The following is a 24,574-nucleotide window of genomic DNA, read 5'->3' as shown; positions in this document are numbered from 1 at the left end:
TTCTCTAGTGAATTTTCAGAAACTACTGCAGACTAAGATGTAGCCCAGTGGTCAGGAGCGAGAGTGCATAGCATGCGTTCCTTGAGTGGACAGGGTTTCAAGCCTGTGACTACTAAATACGATAAATATTTGTATTAACGATTTATTGTAAACTCTACTGACATGGTTGTCGTGCCAGAGTATAAACAAAAATTTTTAAAACCAACTTTAAAACAAAATTCAGTTAATACTTCAGTTTTAATTGATGATGCAAATGTGTTAACATTTCATGCACTACCTTGTAATTAGTAAAGCAGTTTTATGTGTGTCTAAAAAAGTGACTTTTTTTCAAAGCCTTAAATGTGTTTTAATTGAACAGGCATCAATACATAACTATACAAATGGAACCATAGCAAAGCTAATGAGAAATGAAATAGTACAAGGGGTTTTTTTTTTGGGTTTTTTTTTCACAAAATGCTACAATGGTTTTATAACTTCTAGCAACTGGAAACATTTTCCTCGCAGCCCCTCCTCTAACATTAGAAATAAAAAAAAGAGATAGGAGGGTGCAAGGTCATGGCTGTTGGGCAGATGAGAAACATGTTTGACATTAATGCTGGCTATGTACGCAACAGTATGAGCAATGTGAGGTCTTGCATTGTCGTGATGCAGCATCCACCCACCTGTGTAGTTGTGGTCCCACAAAGTATGTAGTAAGGTCCTGTAACAGTCATATGATGTTGCACAACATGCTGGTAAGCCATTCTTTGAATGACAGAAAAATAATAATAATAAGAGAGACTGCAGCAGTGATGTAGACTTCCAGACACAGAGCTTTGTTACTCTCTGTTTCAAAATGAAGAAGCCACATCTCAACCAACATTATCACCTTGTGCAGAACCTCACCATCTTAAGTAACCATCTGTTGTAGCTCCTGGCAAACCTCCATGCAAACTTTCTCATGCTCAGGTGTGAGCCCAGTCTTGGAACCCAGCATGCACAAACACGGGTCATTTGCAAATGATCATGGAGAATACCATGTGTGCTTCCTACCGATATTCTCAGCATATTTGCCAGTTGCTTACTGTTATACAATGATTAGGGAAGCAGTGTTTCTGGTTTCTGTGTGACAGCACTGGTTGGAGCTCCAGGACTGCCGATTTTTGTAATTGAATCAGATCCATCTTTAACATTCTAAATCACCTGCGAGCTATGCTATATGGAAGCATAGATTCACCATAAGCGTCTTTTAACATTACATACGCTGCGCTGATGTTTTCTTGAGATGGAAACAAAATTTGAGAGCAGCATACTGTTACTCACATCACATCCATTGTTATTTAAGCAAAACTGAATGGGCATAACTTGACGAACTACCATGGTCACATTGTGCAGACTAGTCGACTGTGCAGTTGCTATGTGATGCAGCTTGGTCTTAAATTTGCATCTCAACTAGAAATAGCAAGCAGTTCAGTTTTCATGAAAAATTATGATCACTCTTTATTGAAATTCAGGTGGTAGATGACTTTCATCAACCGGTGAAATACCATCACTTTGCTTATTGGAGGCTTGAAGTGGTGAACCCCGTGTTTAGTCTCTAGAGAAAGTTTCCGGCATCCCCCTCCCCCCATACTTCTCCTTCAACCCATGCACGGTACTAAGTACTATAGGTTTTTGATGCCTTTCGTGTTTGGGGTTTTCATAAAAAAAAAAAAAAAGAACAGCCTTCATATATTTCTCTCAGCAGTTATACAGTAAATTCTCCTGATTATCCATGGTGGGTGGTGAAATAAATTTGCCTGGATAACTGAAACCATTTTTTATTGTAAATGTGGCAAAATGTATATTAATTTACATAATGCACTTATAAAAATATACTACAGCATGACACTATTCAACATTTAATTTAATAAGAACATATTTTTTGAAAAGGAAAAGAACAAAATCCTTTTTTTTTTTCTTGGTTTGCCTTCCAAAAATGTATTTTAAACATTATCTTGTCAACAGGAGAACCATGTCCTTGTTATTCCATGTAATCAAGTAGAAACTCTCATAAGTTGACATTAGGCACCTTTTCATGTTTGTTGGTGATATGAAGTGTTTGTTCTATAGAAAAAATCCTTTTTTTTTTAAGATGGATAAACACACTCTAAAAATAAATAAAAACTCAAAGAAGAATGTTAAAATTAACTGCACAGTAGTAAAACTGAAGTACTAAAATTTGTTTAGAGTAGACTAGACTAGTAGGCATAAAGCAATTTATGAGAAATCCAAAAAGGAAAATCTTGTCAAAGATTTTTGTTATCTAGCTTAAAGCCCAGAGACTGCAGCTAATATGCCTCTGGACAACCAAGATCTATTGTAATTGGGGTAATAAATAACATTATTAATCACAATCACATAGCTGTCATTCATAAATAATCATTGGAGTAAACTAAAAGTTTATTTATGAAATATTCTGCTGAGCAGCTGAAGAAACTTGTTACCAGTTTTTATGGCTGCTTACCATTTATTAATTTTGAGTATTTCATTTGTGTAAGGAAAACTTTGGGGGGGGGTGGATTAATATCAATTATAATGCATGGGACCCTTGACAACTGCCCCTACTTTTGCATTCTAAGCTGGCTCCAATTAGGGCATTTTTTTCCAGAAATGGAAAAAAATCACTATTTCTTTAGGGTATTTTATTTATTTATTTATTATTATTATTATTTTTTTTTTTTTGTGAGACACTATACCTCAGATATCACGATGCCCATTTTTCATGAGTTTTCATTGAGCTCTCTAGACTACTAGATACAATGCACGGCAACAATTTGAAGTAATTTTCTCAGAGTGCAAACTGAAAAAGAAAAACAGTACATGAAATTTTTTGTTTAATAGACATGTAATTTCAGCATAGACATAATTTGAGCATTTAATTGTAGTATAAATATTTTTATATAAATTTTTAGAATTTTTTTATTACATGGGATTGTTTCTTATAATTTTGAAATACTTTATTATATTTTCATTCCTTTTTTTAAAACTCTCATATAGTTCCCCCTCTAGATTAAAATAAAGGTAGCATAAAAAAAGATCATTTAATAGAGCAGCTTAATTATCTATTAGATAACTAGCTCCATGTAACTGCAGGGCAAATCCATATTTGGGTTCCCCAGGCCTTATGGATGCATGCATCTGATGTATCACAGAGTTCAAAGGAATTAAACAGTGTGTGACATGACTATTGTGCCTCATGGTGATTAATGCATGAAATTTAGAAAAAATTCCACTAATATAAATTTTTATATCATGTATTTAATACAGGGTGTCTCAAAAATATTGGTACAAACGTTTAGGGGAGGTAGAAACATCTAAAGGAATGTGAATCGCATAGGAACCCATAACCGGAAACGTCATGGGAAAGTAGTAGCAGAGGCACAAGAAGCAGAAATTACACAAGACAGTAATTAGTGGTAAACATTTATTTCACATAATATTAGCAATGGAGTACGAGATGGATGCATTTCACAATGTTACAACAGATGCTCAAAGGTTCCACCATGAGACGCGATGCATGTGCGACACAGCATGGATTGGCAGACACGGTCGAACACACCTGGAGTTTCTTTGACAGTATCAGCTGTTGTGGTCTTTTTTTTTTTTTTTTTTTTTTTAGGATCATTAGCAACTATTTTAAAAGGTCACAGTACAATAGGTCTTTCATCTTTGACTTGGGATTCAAATTAGCCTGTATTGCTGCTAATCGAATATTAAGTAGCAGCAATGGCAAATCAACTTGAAGTCACATTTTGTTACACAATGTTGTACAGGTTATTTTGAGCAGCTGAAATAACTGCTTTTTCATGGAAATAAAAATAATAGCTTTTTCATGGAACTGCAATGATTAGTTATGAATGACAGCTACATATATATTGCAATTGCTTTTGGATATCTGAAACCCAGAAATCAATTTTTCTGCAAAATATCAGTGGTGATTTAATAATAAATGAAGTACAGCTACTTGTTATAGATGAAAATGAAGTTTTAAAACTATTTTAATAAATCCACCCAAAGTTTCTCACAGGTGTTTTTTTTTTTTTTTATTAATGTGCTACAGAAGGTTGTTGTTGTTATTTGGTTTTTAGGAGCATTAGCAACTAAGGCCATATTTCTCCGGGGATATGCGGTGGTCATTTCCTGACCTTTCCGCATCCTCCGTATTTGGTGGTCACGGACTCAAACCCCGGTCTGATCAAGAAGCGTGTGCTACGCACTTCTGCTCCTGCCAACCTGGCTACGGAGGTGCCGCTACATTTGGTGTATTTGCCTATTTTACTCAAGTATATTTTAACAAACATGTTTTAATAGTAGTGTTGTTGTTATATATTGTTTTGAATTTTTTAATCACAACCTGTATGTTTAAAAAGAGGAAACTGACAAAATAAATGGAGCTCATTCTTAACATAATTCATTGCAATTCATTCATATTATTTGTATTACTTTTACATTTTTTTTTTTTTTTTTTGGTATAATAATGTGTTAACAATGAAAAACAAGAAAAAATTATTGAACATGTATATTTTCTTTCGGTGTATCATTTCTCCTAAATTAAGGCTGATATTTATCATGCTAATGTTGCTTACTCTATATAAATTGATCTAAGTATACTATTTTGCAATGTTTCTCACTGGATGGTCCAGAACATATGTCCCAGGGCTATGCTATCTGGATGAAGAAACTGTTTATGTTCTGGAACCAAAGCCGAAGAAAGATAAATTCTCTTTGGTTTTTTTCTGTTAGAAAAATCATTAACATCAGAAATTTGTATTGCGAATAAGTTAGTGCTGGAATAACTTGTGGAAATAACTTCAAAACCAAATTTTATAAAAACACTTAGCTGCTAGTCTTAATTCATCTTATACACCATCGGGCATCTCTCATATTGTGGAGTTATACTTCATAACCATTTTGCCATCATTACATCACTAGCGTACCTACCCACCCACCGAAGAAGGACCAAATAGCCCTGAAACGGTGCCGTCTGGGTGGTGTTATCCACTGAGAATAAGTAACAACAGTCTTCTCCTTTGGTGAAGCGTTACTTATTCGAAGTAGTGCAATATCATGGCAACTCGTTGTGAAGGTATTCACAATATGAGATATAACTTAAAGGATGCTGCCTTTGCAAAAATTTTCTAATTCAGAGTTTAGCTGTGTACTAATATGATGCATTTGCACAAACTTGTACGTAGAAACACTTATGAATTTCTTTAAAAACAAAAAATTAAGATTTAACACAAATGATTAATATTCTGATATAATACCTAGGGCATAAGAACCAAAAACAGCCCTGTTCTATCCCCCCTCCATAGTTTTGTCTGATATAGCAGCGTCCACTGCATGACCACAGTGCAAATATGGAGGGTAGATTCAGCCTTTTGATAACAATGTTGACATTAACCCTGCTTGTGATGTACGGCAGCAATGTAGATTTTTTTTTCGTGCAGGTTCAGTCCTAAACCTTATCAACAGGTGCATCAGTTGTTAATGTCGACATGCCTTGGAAATTGGACCCATGATTGGAAGGTTGCATAACCGCACTTTCCGAAGAAGGGTACAGTTATGCGAAAATTATTGATAGGTACAAGTCGAAAAAATTTAGTGTATCGAACTTTGGTATCCATAAGGTTTTGAATGGCAAAGGAAAATTCTGCGAAGCTGCTGCAAATGGGCAGAAAACACCGAAGAAACTGCAGCCTGCTCCAAGTCGAACGAGGGAGGTAGTACAAAAAGTGCAGTTGCTCATTGTCGGTGAAAATCCAAAAACCCAAAGAGCTATAGAGTCACATGTGGGAACCTTCCAGTCAACTGTTTGTCGCATAATCAATGAAAATTTGCAACTGGAGAAGCACAAGGCCCGCATACACTACCTAGGAGCAAGGCACATTGCAGAGCGGCGGGGCAATGCTCAAAAACTCTACGAAAAATATCTGGCAGCTGAAAGGTGAAATTCGTAGCAACATTGGATGAAGCGTGGGTATACCTCTCCAATTACAACAAAATTTGGGCAATTTATTACCATCCACAGGGTGACAAGGCCTTTCCAACCATGGGAGCGTCAGCGCAAGGAAAGTTTTGGCCGAGATTTTATGGTTGTAGCCGGTTTTTGTTGTAGCGGCAAATTTGAGTTGCATGAAGTCGCTAACATGAAATACCCACATTGTACGGTTCTGACGCTGAAAAGGTCTGGGTGCTCCAGGATAAGGCATCCAGCCAAACGTCACGTTCCACCCATGCTTTTTTGTGAAGAATGAAAGCGGCGATAGGTATTCGTTTGATCCCGTTTGAAGATATACCTGTTAAATCACCTGACGTCGCATCCATGGATTTTTGCACATTTGGACTTTTGAAAAGTGCTCTCGGAAGCCGCCACCACCCCAGAACTGTTGAAGGTTTGTGGAAAGTCTGCCAGCAGGAATGGGACAAGATCGACTTGGCAGTTTTGCAGCGTGCTTTACTTCAATGGAAATTGCGATGCCGTGCGATAGTCCACTAGCAGGAAAAACAAATAGAACACAACCGGTGGCAACGGCACGGAATTTTGTAGTTTTAAAGGACTGTCAAAATCATTATCAAAAAGGCTAAATCAACCCTCCATATTGTAGTTTTAAAATTGCTGTATTTAACTACTACCATATCTCTTTTATAAATTTAAATCATTTTAAATAATTAATTTTTCTGTAGCAGAAAAAAAACAAACAGTTGTAATAAAACTGATTATGAAATGCTATCAGGTAGCCAAGCATTTGCCCTATCCTAACAGAAGCTGGATATGATTTTCTGGGGACTGTTATTCTTTGTCATGTTCTCTCAACCAATAAAATTTCTTCTGTAACATAATGCTGTTAATAGGTTAGCCATAATACTATAACTTTGTAAAAAGTCATATGATACAGATCACAGCATCAGTATCTTCGACATCAACTTCACAGCTGCTAGAATTGCCTCTAAAATACTAGTGGCTGGATTTCTTAATTGCCATGGTGACCTGGCAGCCAAATTTGTCAGGCCCTGATTTTGAGGACCAAAAATGTTCCCCCCACTTTTCAAATCATAAGATCTTTTATTTTGTTCTTACAGTTAGTATTGACTTAAAAAACTTTGATTACTTTCTTTCCTGTTGAATACTTGATTAATTATATATATAAATTATCACTGATTTGTTTAAATATTTTTTCTGTTTTGTTTTATCCAGTTAATGGCAATGGAAAAGAAAATTGACACTGTCCTCTGCACATTAAATAGCCTTGTTGACAAATTTCATGGGCATTCACAAGCAGTTGAAGAAACTGTATGACTGTAATTTTTTCTTGCTTGATCCATTATATTTGAAAGAATAGCAAAGTTTTTAAGTAATACTTTGAATTTCAGAACAAAATTTATACTAAATTGCTTTCAAATATTTTGTTTCAGAGAAAAATGAAAAAAAAAAAAAATTCAATTATTTTATCATGGAAATGCTAGATTTTGTTAGAAAAGCAGATAAATGGCAAATATGACACATTTTAAAGAAAGAAATACAAACATGTGAATATTACTAACACCTGTGTTAACAGATGATCCAAACGTTCTGTACATAATTGTTGAAATACTCAGAGCAGTGTATAATTGGCTAAAGAATTATGTCATGACATTAAATAGGCCTCGGAATCCAGTATTCATGATAAGATTTAAATTACTGTTTTAACCAGACAAATGGAAAACAGATTAGTACAGAAGCTTTCAATTCAAGGAGATTCTTCTTCTTCAGCTGATTATACTTTATTACCAAAAAAAAAAAAAGCCCAGTCATGGTCATGTGAGGTAAAGCGTGGCACGAGTGTAAACAACAATTACTGGTCGGAGTTAGACATTTGTGGCTGTGATTGCAAGTATGTACGTGGGGTGCATGCCAACATTCATCACACTGGAGGATAACAGCCTCCATAATAGGATGAATATGTTCTTTATTGTAGTTTAAAGCACCATGGCAACATGATATGTGGAGCGATTCTAGCCACAATCGTTGGTGGTAATTTTGCGAGTAGTCAGTGACTTCGACGTCTCAGCATGGATCAAGATTGTGCTGAAATGAGAAATGATGCTCTGCGACCGCCAAGTGCTCTGAATCAGCAGACCGGATTGCCCTCTCATGCTCTGAAATCCGGTCTCGAAGTCTTCTGTTAGATTCTCCAAAGTAACATCCACTGCAGTCACGGCAGGAAATGTGATACACCAAGCCGCTCCGTAACAGGAAGGGGATTGGCATTTTCACTCTCGAGTGGCAGGATTGCAGTTTTCTACCAGGTAGTTGTAAACATTTTAACCGGTGGGCACATTGGATTTTAGAGTGGCATTGCGATACACCAGGGTAATAGGGGATAAAGGCGGTCAAGATCATGTTATCATTGTGAGAGGCCCTAGGGCCTCCCACAATGAACTATCGAAGTTTGTCACCGGACTGCTGTCACCTCTTGTAGGCAACACCGACTGCACAGTCACGAACAGTGGTAAGTTCTTATGCCTGATTTCAAACCTTACCATCTCTGAAGATCAAGTCATGGCCTCGTTTGATGTAATGTCTCTGTTCACTTCAGTCCCAGTTCAACAAACCATCACATGTGCCAGGCAGTGTGGTCATGTTCGGTGAGTCCCTGTTTAGGCAGGTCCATGGCACAGCCATGGGTGTCCCCATCAGCTTTGTCGTGATGACTATTGCCATTGAAGAGCTGGAGGGGCACGCATTCTTGAACTCAGCAGATCCAATCACCTTCTGGTGCTGCTGCTGCATCCATGATGTGTTTGTAATCATTGCCTGGGGCTCTGAAAACCGACGTCTGCAATGCCTCGACTCTCTGTTGCCCTTTATGCAGTTCACCATTGAGCTGGATTTGGACAATGCCCTCTCCTTTCTGGATGTTCTAATCTGGCACGAGGGCAATTATTTAAGAACCATTGTCTACCATAAACCAATGTGTGCTGGCCAATTCACCAACTATAGATCAGCACATGCCCACAGCCAGCTACTCAGGTATCGCACTTGCCCTTTTCGCCCATGCCTAGACCCATTCCAGTTCCACAGACGAAAGACGTTATGAGAATAAAGATGGATCTGTCCAAGTGCGGCTACCCTATCTGTGCCCTAGACAAGTGTGATCTGCTGGTCTGTGAGCTCGCAGCACACCCTAGGGCCTCCCACAACAATAACACAATCTCTACCACCTTTATCCCCTATTACCCTGGCATATCGCAACGCCACTCTAAAATCCTACGTGCCCACTGAGTAAAATGTTTAAAACTACCTGGCAGAAAATTGCGATCCCTCCTCTCAAGAGTGAAAAAGCCAATCCCATCCTTGTTACAGAGCGGCTCAGTGTATCACATTTCCTGCCGTGACTGCAGTGGTTGTTACATTGGAGAATCTAACAGAAGACTCAGAGACTGGATCTCAGAGCATTATTGGTCATCTCAGCATGATCTTGACCCACGCTGAGATGTCGAAGTCATCGACCACTCGCAAAATTGCCACCAACAATTGTGGCTTGAATCGCTCCACATATCACATTGCCATGGTGCTTTAAACTGCAGTAAAGGAGAACATATTCTTCCTGTTATGGAGGCTGTTATCCTCCGGTGTGATGAACATTGGCATGCACCCCGTGTACACACTTGCAATCACAACTACAAATGTCTAACTCCAACCAGTAATTGTTGCTTGCACTTGTGCCACACTTTACCTCACATGACCATGACCGGGCATTCTTTCGTAATAACATATTAGCAGCTGAAGAAGAATCTCCTTGATTTCAAAGCTTCTGTACTAATTAGTTTTCTTACTTTAGTTTATTAAAGTGTTCCACTACAATATTTGTTTCCTGTTTGTCTGGTTAAAACAGTAATTTAAATCTGAATTGTGTTATGTTTTTAGACTATTTTTAAAATTCTGCTGCTTTTCCATTTTTGTGTTCAGTCTTCCCATCGTTAAATAATGCTGTAGTTCTAATTTTTCTTTTGACTGTGTTTGTTGCACCTTCATGCTTTGTCATTTTTATTTTTACTAAATCCTCTGTAACTTCTTTCCCTTCCTTCTTTGTGGCTGTTATATCAATTTAAGGTGTTACATTCATATGACCTTTTGAAGACTGCCAAATGCTGTACAACAGATTTTCTCCATAATGTAAAGTTAGATGATTTTGGTGTACTTTTATGCCTTATTATGAAAATCATACTGAAAGTGTTGTATCAACCACCTTTTTATTTTTTTTATTTTTTTTTTTTTGAAAGTGCATTTTTGATTTCTCTGGGGAGTGGGAGAAAAAATTTTATATGAGTTAGAGGGTTGGAGAGCATTGAACATGTAGTTCTTCATTAATATAATGGCAAATATTGGTATTAGTAGTAGCGAATGATGCAAGGAAGCAGTCTTATACATCAAAAAAAAAATTTCCCCACATGTCCATCATCTATAATAATTTTTCTAGTTCTTCCTTAATTTATTCCTATTACCTACTTCCATAATGCCAAATTGAATTTTTTTTTTTCCAACAATCAGCTACCTGCTGGCCGAAAGCAAATTTACACATATCTATCCTACAACCATCTTTTCTCCATTTAAATTTATATCCCTTCTCGTATGTTGTCTCAACAAGAGTAGGGATGCCATCAGCATTTAGCTTACTCAATCTGTTAAAAGCATTGAACATCTCAATTAGATCTCCTTACAGGTGCTAGTTTACACATGGTGCAATTTGTAAAACTGAAGCCTTCCTTGATAGGAATCTAGTTCAAAGATATAAACTGTGCAGTTGAAAAATTTTGAGTTCTTGGAAACTGATATGTTTTTTGAAAAATTTTTATATTTTTTCCCTAATTGACATATGAAATTGGGTTCGATAAATAGTTTTAATAGTCCGTTAATAATAGTTAGCTTATTTTTAAATTTAGCTAGAGATAAAGTAAAGTAAAGTGCAGCCATTATCAACCCACTGCAGGATGGAAGCCTCCTCAACAATTCATGCTGAGGGAAATGGACCATAATCTGCCACGATGGGCCAGTGCGGGTTGGCAGATCGACCGTATTCAGCAGTCGGGCTTGAACCCTGGTCTACTCAAAGAGCGTGTGCTACTGCACTCCAGCTCCTGACCACTTGGCTACGGAGGCCGTCTAGCTATTATAAATTTACTTAATATTCTTAGAACTTCTGTATCAATGATTTGGCACAAATATTATATCTCATAAGTGTAGTGCATGGTAGTGGAATTGTAGTGTTTTTAGAGTGGTAAATAGGTAGCTTGCAAGTTCTAATCACATAGGTTGGCATTACCAAATAATTTTATTTCTATTATAACTAATTTATAACTTTATGAATGTAACGGTATAGCATAATATATAATAATGTAAACTTTCTAATATAATATGGATTTAGTGTAGTATTCTCAATTAAATTGAATTTAAATGGAAATCAAGCCTCAGACTAGAGTAGCAAAGCAGAGCGCTCAAAGTAGCAGAAGTGGCTCAGGGAAGAACGGGAAGTACTCTGGCTCAGGGAAAAACGGAAGCAGGCAATTCTCCTATGAAGCATGACCTTAAAAAATGTGCTACCTGTTTGATGTTTGTGGAGCTCTCTGAAATGGAACATGATGTAGCCAAGGAGGATCTCTCTCTCTCTCTCTCTCTCTCTCTCTCTCTCTCTCTCTCTCTCTCTCTCTCTCTCTCTGTGTTCATTTGGTGCAAAGAGTGTGAGGAAATTAGACATTTATGAGAGCTTGAAGAACAGAGTGGATGCCTTTAAAGGAATTAAGCTGAGTGCTCATCATGCTGTCACTACCCACCTTAACACCAGAGCTTACACTAATGTATCAGGCAACACATTAGCCATCCCCAAGGCAAAATGCACTGTCCCACAGGAGATAATTATTGATGGTGACTCTACTGTCAGGCAATTGGGAAGTATATTGTCAAAAAAAAAAAAAAAATAGGTGAAATAGGACCAAGGTATGTCTGTCAGGGGTAAAAGGTGATGCTGTTGTACATATTGGCGTTAATGATATTAAGAGTAGGATATTGGAGGACTTAACAATACAAGGCAATATTGAGAAAAAGTTGAAAGTTGGGGTTAAACTGAAAGTGTCTGCAATTCTGCCCAGACATGATAGGAGGTATGTGATGTGGGCCTCGTCAATCAATTTGGCCTGGAAGAGACTATCCAAGGCTCATGGAGTAGAATTTTTTGCAGCATGGTCTGTGGGTCTGTGCTTGATAAACAGGAGAGACTGTTGTTTTTTTTTTACAGGGCATGGAATGCACTTAAATAGAAAGGGTGCAAGAATATTTGGTGATGCTATCGAGGCAGTGTTAGGTGGGACAGAAACTGCTATCTTTGGGAGTGATGTGCAGACTAATAGATTAACATGGGCAGAAGTGAAAGTAATTCTTGCACTCACTGCTCTTATTGGAAAACAAGTTGTCAGGGATTTCAAGGCCTGTGGGAGGGGGGAATTCTCGTGGAACAAGTAAATACATCAGCTGTGTTAGGGTAACTAAGAGTAAGAACAGATGCATGTATATGTGCATGTACACCAAACACCAATTTTAAAAGCATAGTAAATAAATTTGTGAATTTGAAGTGTTGGTTACGACATCAAATGCAGACATTGTGGGGATATCAGAGATATGGCATCACTGAGATATATATGGGATGCAGAATTTCAATATGGAGAGTACAACGTGTATAGAAAGGATAGTAGAGCACATCGTTGCACTGGCCACCCATGTCAACTAGATGTACTGCCTTAGATTTTATGCAATTCTTAGTTAAGAAGCACATAAAATCTAAGGCAGTGCATGCAGCTGACATGTGTGGCCAGTGCAATGATGAATCCGTTTGATGTGATATTAGCAAACAAAAATGAGAGTAGGCATGTGTTAGAGGCATAATGATTGTAGTGCATATAACAAATAACTGTTCAAAGAAATAGAGTAGACCAGTAAATCAGAGAATATCTTATAATGGGGATTTTAACTTTCCAGATATTGATTGGAACTTGTGGGTTGGTTATATACACATACTAGTGATTATTCTCTTCGAAGAGAATAATCACTCCATATTCGTTAAGCATTTTAGACCTTTAAATTTTAATTTTAATGTCAATCTACATAATGTTTTCCTTGCTGGCAGAGGTATGGTGTTTGTAGATAGAAGTTGGATTGAGGGCTCAATATTGAGACCGAGAGGTCTGGAACACTACTATTCTGACAGTGGGAAAGATGTTTCACATATTTTATAAAATGCCTTCAAAAGAATTGTTAGCACGTTGGACTAGGAGAGTTGGGTGGAAAAGAAGCATCCTATATCAAAAATAAAGGTAATCCCTGTTGATTTCATAATATAATAGAATATAGGAACTATCGAGCACTTAATAGCTCTCTATTATCAAATCTATTAAGAATATGCAGATAAAAGAACCACTAGGTGGCAGTGATCAAAGTGTATTGAGGTGGGATTTACTTAAAGATATCACTACCATCAAGGGTAAGAGAAAAGGCTTTTACTTTCATAAAGGTGACTGCAGTGGCCTCAGACAGTTTTTAAATTCTATACAGTGGGTCCAACTGGTGATGTTACCAACAGCAAATTCTAAATGGGAATCATTCAGGGGAAATAGTCATAGAAGCTGTTAAGGTTTCATACCAACTGAAAAAATACTGTTCAAGACTTAGAAATAAATGGATTCAGATGAACTAGTGATATTGGTGGAAGAGAAGAAAAATGCATAGGATGCATATAAATTATCAGGTGATAGATACCGAAGCCTAAGACAATAAACTTGTCTGCAATCAAGTCACAAAGGAGGTTAGGCAAGCCAAGGCAGATTATAGGAAGTCTTTAGGAAAGGATTCAAAAAAAAAAAAAAAAAAAAAAAAAAACAACGACTTCTTTACTAATGTAAACACTAGAAGGAAGGCAATGAATCAAATCACATTGATGCACATGATATTGATGGTTAAACCGTTGATGATCATGCTCAGATTGCTGACAAACTGACTAGGTATTTTGCATTTACATTCAAGCATGAAGAATTATTTAAGGAAGAGAATGCCAGAAGTTTATCAAACCCTAACAGGAAGCTAATTGATTTTGTGATAACTGAGAGGAATGTGGATGAGAAATTGTTCAAGTTAAACACAAGAAAGGCACTGGGATGGATGGCTTGCAATACAATTATATTAAGGGAGGTAAGCAAACTCTTTGCCATAATTATGAGATTTGGATTAGGTCCATGTAAGCTGGAAATGTGCAAATGTATTCCCATTTCACAAAAGGAGACAAAGGTTGACATGAGTAATTACTGATTTGTTAGGTTAACTTTTGTTTAATGGTGTCACTGGTTAACTGGTTAAAGAAGTAACGCAGGACTATCTAGACAGGAGCATGGTTATACTTCAGTTGCAGCATGTATTTTTTATGGGGGAATCTTGTCTGACCAATTTATAGGGTACTATGATGCAGTAACAAAGAAACTGGATGCCAAAAATGATTCTGATATCATGTACTTGGATTTCAGGAAAGATATTGATTCTGTTGCATATTAAAGACTGCTGTACAAATTGCACCAATGTTGCATTAAGGTGAATTTAATGTTATGGATAAAAGGATTGTTGAGTGGGAGAAGACAGAGAGTGGTAATAAGGGAGACACTGGTCTTTGAGGCCTAATGTTATTAGGACTGAGTTTTAGAAGGATTGAAATCAACTACATTATCTTTGCTCTACTGGAGAATTATCTGGAGATCAGCATTTAAGGAATTGGTAGTGGATATTCGAGAAGTTGAACTGTTTGTGCAGGGAAAGGTTTCTCTGCAAAACTATGGATAGAATTTGCAGTCAATGAAAGAAGGTGATTAATATACAAGAGGAAAAGAGTGGGCGAAAAAAACGGAACCTTCGGGATCACCAGCATTAGTGGAGAAATCAGGTCAGAGAACCATCTATCATCGTTTGCAGTGAACGGTCAGAGAGAAAACTGGATACACAATTACAAACAAAAAGTTGGCAAACAAAAGCAATTGAAATGTCAAGAGCAACTGCTTGAGTTTCACTAAACATTTTCATTGAATTTGTCAGTAGATGGATAACATAAGCCAGAATATCACCAGTTGAATGATACTGACAGAAGCCATACTTGCGATCATTGATCAGATGGAAGGTTTCTAGATAGTTTGTGCCATTGGTTAATTGATATCCCTGTTACTTTAAAAAAATTATAAGTGCAGTGGGATGATAACTAGATTGAAGGGATTTGTCACCCTTTTTAGGAATTGGCTGGATATGAGCAAATTTCCAAGCAGAAGGGAAAACACCTTTGGAATAAGAAAGTGAAAAAGGCAACACAGAACAGGAGTAAGCTCGGAAGCACAGGTTTTGACAAGTTGAAAAATACCATCAGGACCTGGAGCTTTCTTAGAATCAAGGATTGTTCAGAATCCTTCTGACATCCTTTTGACAGAAGACCACAGGAGGAGTGAATGGAGTGTACTGGGAATGGTAGGAGGTGTATTACCAAGATCATCAATACACGAGTTGGAAAAAAAATAGGATGGTAGCAGGTCAGCTGTATCTTTGGCTAAAGTGGGAATAGTATCATCTGGTTTTGACAGAGATGGGAACAAAGATGTGCAAAAGTTGCGGTCAATAGTTCTGGCAAGAGACCAGAATGCTCAACTGCCATTTGGACAAGAAGTAAGTTTTCTACCCTTAGTCTGATTGAAATCTAGTTTGAACTGATTAATAACTGCATTACAATTGTTGCAATGAATCTGGAGATTTGGATATACACACCAATTGCAATATGCAACGTTCTTATCGTGAACAGCCTTAGCACATTTATCAGAAAACCAAGGTTTAGATAAAGGACTAGATTTTAAGGTGTTGTGTTGGTATAAAGGATTTATTTACAAGAATAATTTCACTGACACAATCTGAGCAAACATTGACATCAGAAGATTTGAAACAGCAATCTGACCAAAGAAAAGAAATATCACAGATCATCCCATTTTGCATTCTTGTAATGCCAAACAACACGAGGTTGAAAAATGGCCTTGAGAGAAAGGCTCCATCGGAAAAGAGACCATCACCAAATTGTGATCTGAGGAACCTAGAGGACCACTCACCTTTACCGTGTACTTAGAATGGTCGTTTGTGAAAAAAAGATCAAGCGTATTAGCTGTGTGGTTAGGATTGTCTGGCATTCTGGTAGGTAAATGAACAATCTGTGTGAGGCCATTAGTAATAGCAAAAGCTTCAGCATCTCAACTAGGTGGGTCTGTGTAACTCGAAAATGGAAGCCAGCTGGAGTTGTGAACGTTAAAATCACCAAGGAAAACCTCACTATTAAGAAAATTGGACTATAGAAAGTCAAGTTTCGAAGCAAAAAAGTGCTAAAAAGTTCCAAGTGATTACTGGAGTTGGGAGAATGACAAAGGCAGCAGATGAATTTGATAGAATGTGGTAGAGAGAGAGATTTTAAGCCAAAGAAGATAAAAAAGAGGAGATTCCAAATTTCTAAGTGTCTGGTGGGAATATCAGAGTGGACATATGCCCAAGTACCATCTTTGAAACAAAATGAATCATACAGCAAATAAGTTGGATAACTGAGATGAACAGTCATTGAATTAACCAACAATTGGGATTCTGTCAGAATAAGTACATGGGTCTGGCAGACTGTAAGTAGAAATGGACATCATTGAGATTGGAACTGAGATCACATATATTTGTGAAATGACCAAGGAAGCATTTGGGAGGTTTAGATCTTTTCGCAGATAAGTTTGTTCTATTAGTTTGAAAATTCATGAGGTAGTGAGAAAAGGTGGGGGGAGACATACTGTATGAAGTAATGAAATTCTTGGTTATGCCATACATGTGGCAAGGAGCTGAGTATACATTCTTGCCATGTGTATGCCACACACACAAGGCAAGAATGTATACTCAGCTCCTTGACATAATGTGGCCTAGACAATCCCTCTCCTGCATTCACACTACTCAGACTCCCTCCAGTGAGATTATACACTAGCTCATCCAGAAGCCTCCTAAAGAGTTACCAATAGGTTCAGTCCTGTGGACTATCTAGTAGCCAGCCTAGGAACACCATTTTAGAGCTGTATCCTCACCTCAAAAAATAAGTAATATTGGATCTCACCAGGATATCCATCATAACCTCAAAGACATCAGTCATACTGCATGATGGAAGAGATGGGGTGGGCTGCAATGTACAAATCTAACATGACCTTTGCCATGTTAGATTTGTACATGTACCCATTTCTTTTGACAACCTAAAAGACTTTGTAGTGAGGACTCAGTTAATGCTGTATATATATATTCCTAGAAAATATAACATTTAACATGCTGGATTTAGATATAAACATAAATTAAGATAGCATTCTTAATCAGAAACTTATTTTTATAAACAGAAGTCTTTCTAAATTGAAGAATGACTTAACAAGGCAGTTAATATAAACATCAAAAATAGAGAGCGCAGGAAACAAAGCTCTAAAAATTTGTCACAGCCCACATTAAAGCAATAAATTACTAATCACATTACACTGTTACTACCATTACACTTTACATTTCTCGAATTAAAATAATGACTTCTTTAATATGATTTTAATGAAATATTTGGGTATAGGTATCAGTACAAACACTGAAAATATTTTAACTTGTGTTAGCAATAAGCCTGGGCTTGCTTTCGTTTAACAAGCATAGCTAGCAATATCAAGTGGTTAACAAATATTGATATAACCTATTGGGGATACAGTTTACTTTTATGCCAAGTATAAAATAAGTTTGAATAACTTTTAAACCCAAGAACTTGTTCATCTTCTTTATCACATGAAAACAGTTTGTCAAGTGTTAATAAGTTTTTAAGTTTATGATTAGTATTAATGGTGGAAAATGATGCAAGGAAGCAAGGTTAAACAGAATTAGCCAAAAAAAAAAAAAAAATCCCATTTCACCTATCCATCCCCTCAAATAGTTTGTGTAGTTCTTCCTTGAATTAATAAAAGCTGTCCACTTCCACAACATCAGATGGAAGTTTGTTCCAACAATCAACAACCCATTGGCTAAAGACAAACTTCATACATCTATTCTGCAACCATCCTTCCTCAATTTAAATTGATGGGCCTCATGACTGTAGTCCGAGCAAGAGAAAGAATTGAGCAAGCTCAGCATTGAGCTTGCTCAATCCATTCAAAGCCTTAAACACCTCAATCAGATTGCCTTGTAGGTGACTAGTCTCTGGATGCCACAATTTGCAGAATTGAAGCCTTTCTTTTTAAGAGCACTTCCTTTGTTCCTCTCACCAATCTAGTTGCCCTTCTTTGTACCCTCTCCAGCAGTTCTATATCCTACCTAAAATGAGGCCTCCAAACCTATATGCAGTACTCAAGATGTGACCTGACCATTGCCTTGTACAATATGGAATAATCACCTCCTTATATCTGCTAGCAAAATTTCTGTATATCATTGACAAAACCCCATGTGCTGTGTCCTGTCACCATTTCTGCACTTCAGAGAATTTCATATTTGACTGCACAATAAACAGAAATTTTACCCTCAGGTATTTTTTATTTTCACTACTCTAGGTTTAGTACCACATAGTTGGTACATTTGTGTTGGATTACTGCTATCCATATGCAGTACTTTCCACTTGTCAATATTAAACCTCAATTGCCATTTCAAAGCCCAAACTGCCTAATTTTTCTAGATCTTGTTTCAGTAGCATACCGTCATTAGCCACCCTTCATACCATCTGCAAACTTAGAAATTAAGACTGATATAACTTCGTCAATATCATTAATAAATACAGAAAACAGAAATGGGCCCAGCACCTAACCCTAGGAGACCACTAATAACAACTCTCTGTCTTCTCATACTCAGCCATCCCTTTATCCTTAGTAGTAACTTGCTGTTAATGCTACATCGCATTAATTTGTACAGCAGTCTATTATGTGAAACAGTATCAAGAGCTTTCCTGAAATCAAGGTATATGATATGAAAATTTTTGCATCCAGTTCCTTTGTTACTGCATCATAGTATCCAATCAAACTAGTCAGTCAAAATCTCCCCTTAACAAACCCATGCTGTGACTGAAGTAAAGTTGTACTACTGTCTTGATGGTCCTACATTATTTCTTTAACCAGTGACACCATTAAGTTTCCTGAAACAGAAGTTAAGCTAACAGTTCTGTAATTATTTATATCACATTTGATCCCCTTTGTGAATTGGGGATACATTCACACATCTCCCATCTGCAGGGACTGCCTCCTGAATTCAAAGATGTTTTCATAATTATAGCTAAGGGTTTGCTTACCTACTTTGCCACCTTCCCAGGTGCCTTTCTTATGTTTAACTTCAACAATTTATTTTCCATATTCCTTTCAGTAATTACAAAATCATTTAGCTCTCTCTTACAGTTTGATAAACTTCTGGCATACCCTTCCCTAAAGAATTCCTCATGTGTAAAGTAGATGAAAAATACCTGTTCGGCATGTTAGCAGCTGAGCAGGTTCATCAACCATTAAATCATCGACATCTAGTGAACCAATGTGATTCCAACCCATCCTTCTACTGTTAATATAAATAAAAATGTTTGCTGCTTTCCTTGGCTTTCTTTGCTAGAGACCTCTCATAATCTGCCTTGGCTTGCCTAACCTCCTTTGTGACTTGATTGCAGACTAATTTTTATCTACCATAGGCTTCTATATCATCTCATTTATATGCATCCCATGCATTTTTTTCTTTTCTGCCATATGTCTCAGCAATTCATCTGACATCCATTCAGGTTTAAGTCTTGAACTATATTTCTTAGTTGGTATGAAAAGCGTAATAGCTTCGATGATTATTTGCTTGAATGCTTCCCATTTAGACTTTGTTGTTAGTAACATTATTAGTTAAGCCCACTACAGAATTTAAAAACTCTCTGAGATCACTGTAGTCTCCTTTACAAAATCAAAAATCCTTCCATATTGCTCCCTCTTATTGGCTCTCTAACAAGCTGCTGTAAAAAACAGTCATCCAATACTTGTGTGAGTGTATGTGACAAATCTCCAAGTTCCAGTCAATACCTGGAAAGTTAAAATATCCCATTGTAAGACATTGGATGCTATGATGTGGTTACAAAAGAACTGGATGCAAAAAATAATTTTGATATCATATACCATATTTCTTCGATTCTAAGCCACCATCGATTGTAAGACGCAACTTAATTTCAGTACCTTAATTTCAGAAAAAACGCTTTGATTCTAAGAAAAAATAAATAAATAAAATAAAACACTAAAATAAATCTAACAAATATTTTTATTATAATAGAATTCAATTTACTAACAACAATAGTACCAGTATTTATCAGTAGGTATGTTATTCATCACTTCCTTCTGAATCTTCTCAGGTCAATATCTGCATCTGAATCAATATCAGCCGACCGGACTAGCCAGGTGGGTAAAGTGCCGACCTGGCTGGCAACCCAAAGGTCGCGGGTTCGAATCCCGCCTCGGGCTTGGATCAAAGTACTGAAAAAACCTTGGGAGGTGCATTATGGCCACAGAAGCCGATGCGCCAACAACTACCAAAAAAAAAAAAAAAGAAAGAATCAATATCAGAGTCTACTTCACATTCAGAGTCAGATTCTTCTGAGCCATCATTATCGTCATTATCCCATAATATATCATCTTCTGAGCCATCGAGAGCGTTGGTGATGCAACATTTTTTAAATGAGTGCTTTACTATTCTTTCTGGGATCAGCTTCCAAGCTGTTGATACCCATTCCGCCAATTTTGATGCTGGCACTTTCTTAATTTTTCTGGAAGGTGTCAGCGGAAGGTTGTCGGTCAACAGCCAGATTCATATTCCTTTCTCAAATAATCCTTAAATGGTTTGTTGACTGAAACGTCGAGTGGCTGCAGTTAGCTAGTCATGCCACCAGGAATCACAACCAAGTCACCACGTTTTTGCACGATTTTATTTTTGACACGTTCGGACAAATGTCCACGAAATGCATCACGTACTATCATGCTAGGTGGGTTATGAAGGCTTCTAGGACGTCTATTCCACACAACATTTAGCCAGTCTTCCATAAGCTCTGCCGACATCCATTCATTTTTTTGTGCACACACAATGACATCTTTGGGGAAAATTTCATTCTTTGGTATGGTTTATTCTATTTAGAACAAAATATGATGGCAACTTTCAATCATCAGTGGTGATATGCTGTTTTTCGTAGCCCGTACTTATAACCTTGATTTCTTTAGCACCTTTAGCGTTGACTGTAATTTCTAGGCATATCGAAGAAGACTGGGGTTTCATCAGCATTTCCAATTTGACTAAACTGTTTCTTTTTTCCCTTAATTTCATCACCTGTCGCTGAAAGTTAATCAGCTTCTGTTGAAGCTGATTAACTTTCACTTTTTATTTTGTGCATTATTAGGCATTATTTTGTGCCTCGTTTGTGCACAAACAAGGCACAAAATAATGCACAGAACAAAACAAATATGCCACTCAAACATAATGTGACTGGCGGACACAGGCACACAGCTAAAGTTTGAATTACTTTGAAGTAAATATTATGCACGACCAAACTGCGTGATGCCTTGAGCTAGAATGGTGAAAGCATCAATGCAGAAATAGATAAAATCCTATATTAACAATGAAGAAAAAAAATTTTTTGTAGCTAAAAGGAATTTAAGCGATTGGTGTATATTCTCCAAAAAACGACAGGAGGACATGTGCCCTACCCTGATTGGTAGGTCACGCTGGTAATCTGATTGGTTTTAACCAATCAGATTACCAGCGTGACTTCTGGGTACTTGGGACAGGCGGTTGGATAGGTTTTAAGAGTAACACTAAGTTGAAGAATGGCAATCCTTTTGGCTCTTAATTCGTGCTTAAGACAGCCATGCTATGCCACCTTGCAAAGGGAGTTCCCGTTACCTTTGCTTGATACACCATAGATCCCACAAATAATCAGAAGACGGAGAAAGCCAACCTAATCCAACACCTGAAGCGTGCATGGCAGAACAGATGGGTGCATTCGCTGAAAGGAGAAGTGACAAGGAAATTTCTACCAGATATTGACAGGGTGTACCCCCTGGTTTCATCCAGAACTGAATCTAACCTTTTAAATCACAGGACATAGCCCATACAATGCCAGATCGGCAGCTTTCAGCTTGGTTGATAGCCAACTATGTATTTGCGGGCAGGGAGAGACATGGTACCATCTAATGCACCGATGTTAGCATTAGCATTAGTAGAGGCATATGATGCAAGAAAGCAAGCTTATGCAGCATCAGCCAAAAAAAAACACTTCCATTTCACCCCTCCGTTTGTTCGAAATACCTGTCCAACTGAGCCTTAAATTTATTTAGGCTATCAACTTCCACAACAAGGGATGAAAGTCTGTTCCACCAACCAACTACCCACTGGCAAATTTCCGCACATCTATCCTACATCTGTCTTTCCTCAATCTGAATTTATGCCCTCTCAGGTGATTATTCTGAGCAAGAGGAAGAATCCCATTGAATCCCATGTGAACACTATGAGGACCTGTGATGCCTCCTAATAGCAAGGACAAGATACACGCTGCTGAATCAAGAGTCTCACTTACTCAAAATGGAGGACGACTAAAGAACGCTCTCATGCTTTGCCCAGGACTTATTCTCCAGGAGAAGAATGTTGATTGCTATTCACAGTACCAACTAAAAACAACTCGAACTAGATGAAGAAGTGACAACACACACACACACAGGAAATTCGAAATTTTGGACATTCCACTCCCTGGTTGAACAACGTATAACCCAGCCAGTCACGCAAATTGGACCTCGAGTGGACCAAAAACTACCAACATCAAGACAACCTCACTGGACAGGGCTTTCCCCATGAATGACTCACAGTGGACCTTCGACAACTGATATGGACTATAACACTGACTGTGAAAACTCCCAGCTATGCTGGTGCCATTGGCAATCTGTACTTCACTCTCTTGTGAGGTGCCCCTAGCTTTCCCCTTCCTAGGAGGGGGGAGACAGCATGCTGTTCCCTCCCCACCACCCCACTCTTCGCCTGGTGAGGCATGGGCCTGCCTCACTGATACTCTGGAGCTGTCTTCCCTATTGTCCCCCATACTTCTGTCTCTCACCCCCAGTCTTCAGTCTCCCTTCCCTCTCTAGCTATCTCACTACTAGCATTGGACCCTTGTCAAAATAACACAAGCCCCACAACTCAAAATTTTTAACTCTACCCAACATAACTTACATCTTTCAGCCTGACCTAATTTCTAGCATTTTCCCCCCCTCCCTTTTTTTATATATATATTTTTTTTTTAGTCACTGAAGTCTCGGGAAATTAGGTGGCAGAACCTGCCAGAGTAAATATCTAAAATACTGGTGTACCTGGTCTGCCTCCACGGGGCTTAGTGTGGGCAACGGAGAGTCTCACTGTGCCTGACCTAATTTCTAGCATTTTCCCCCCTCCCTTTTTTTATATATATATTTTTTTTTTAGTCACTGAAGTCTCAGGAAATTAGGTGGCAGAACCTGCCAGAGTAAATATCTAAAATACTGGTGTACCTGGTCTGCCTCCACGGGGCTTAGTGTGGGCAACGGAGAGTCTCACTGTGGGCCCAACGACTAAAAGGGCAAATGAACAATGGTACAAAACATTACACAGCACAATATCAATACACTTTTAAACCTCTGGCCTCTACAGTGTTCTGTATCACACCACAATGTATACTACGTAGAGATGGAGGAAACCCCTGGTGCCGTTAGACTCTAAACACACTAAACTAAGAAATTTGTGCTTAGCAGCAGCAAACTAATTGACTCAATTGCTTTGAAGGCCAGAGGTGCGAACAATGTGTTCCCAGTAAAGTCTCTCGTAATCCATTCATCGTATGGAAGTAGTCTTCATTTTACTGAAACTATTTTAAATGTAATTACCAAGGGGAATTTAAAAAAATCGCTAAATAGAAAAAATTTCTATAAAGCAGTTTGTTAAACAGAGGTCCGACTCGTACATGCAAAAAATATTTTTGGCGCCCTCCATTGAACTGCCGCCCGTAAGCGATGCTTACCTCGCCTACCCACTTGCGGCGGCCCTGAGCACGGTCCCAGTATAGTTTGTTAGTAGGGATCTCTCATATGGCCTGAGGTTCATAGACTTTCTTTGATCGACTGGTATTTTTACACCAGCTTCTGATCTATTATCCTGATGACCTAGTCATGTCTGAGAGTGTACTCCATCTGGGTGATTACCCTGTATTACATGTTAATGCGCTAGATTGTCTGGGGCCAGGTGGCATCACCGACATGTGTCATCTACCACTCCGCAGTCTTTGGTGATGTATTTCCTGTAGCTCCTGTCATTGATTACCTGGCCTTGGATGCCGAGCATGAATCCTCCCATCTTTCTGTCACTTTTTTTTCTGTTGTAAGTGGGATCTCCTTGTTATGGTTGAGTGTTATGTGCTGTTTTTCTATCTTATGGCTTAGTAGATTGGTTCTGTATTTTCCTGGATATAAT

The 24,574-nt window shown here is 37.8% G+C and overlaps 1 protein-coding gene across 1 annotated transcript in view; it reads left to right on the top strand.

The window, feature by feature from the left end:
- The window catches only part of LOC150084551 (potassium voltage-gated channel subfamily KQT member 1-like), a 475,214-nt gene that overhangs the window by 379,292 nt on the left and 71,348 nt on the right, over positions 1–24,574 (top strand). The window contains exon 17 of the mRNA XM_090376281.1: positions 7,220–7,315. Coding sequence (XP_090232407.1) covers positions 7,220–7,315 — 96 coding nt within the window. The remainder of the gene's footprint in view (positions 1–7,219; positions 7,316–24,574) is intronic.

This window comes from Mastigoproctus giganteus, chromosome 6 (assembly GCF_048544385.1).
Source record: "Mastigoproctus giganteus isolate SK-2022 chromosome 6, ASM4854438v1, whole genome shotgun sequence".
In the NCBI taxonomy this organism is placed as follows: Eukaryota; Metazoa; Arthropoda; class Arachnida; order Uropygi; family Thelyphonidae; genus Mastigoproctus; species Mastigoproctus giganteus.
The sequence above is the reverse complement of the archived record's forward strand: the minus strand, read 5'-3'. Positions and strand labels throughout refer to the sequence as shown.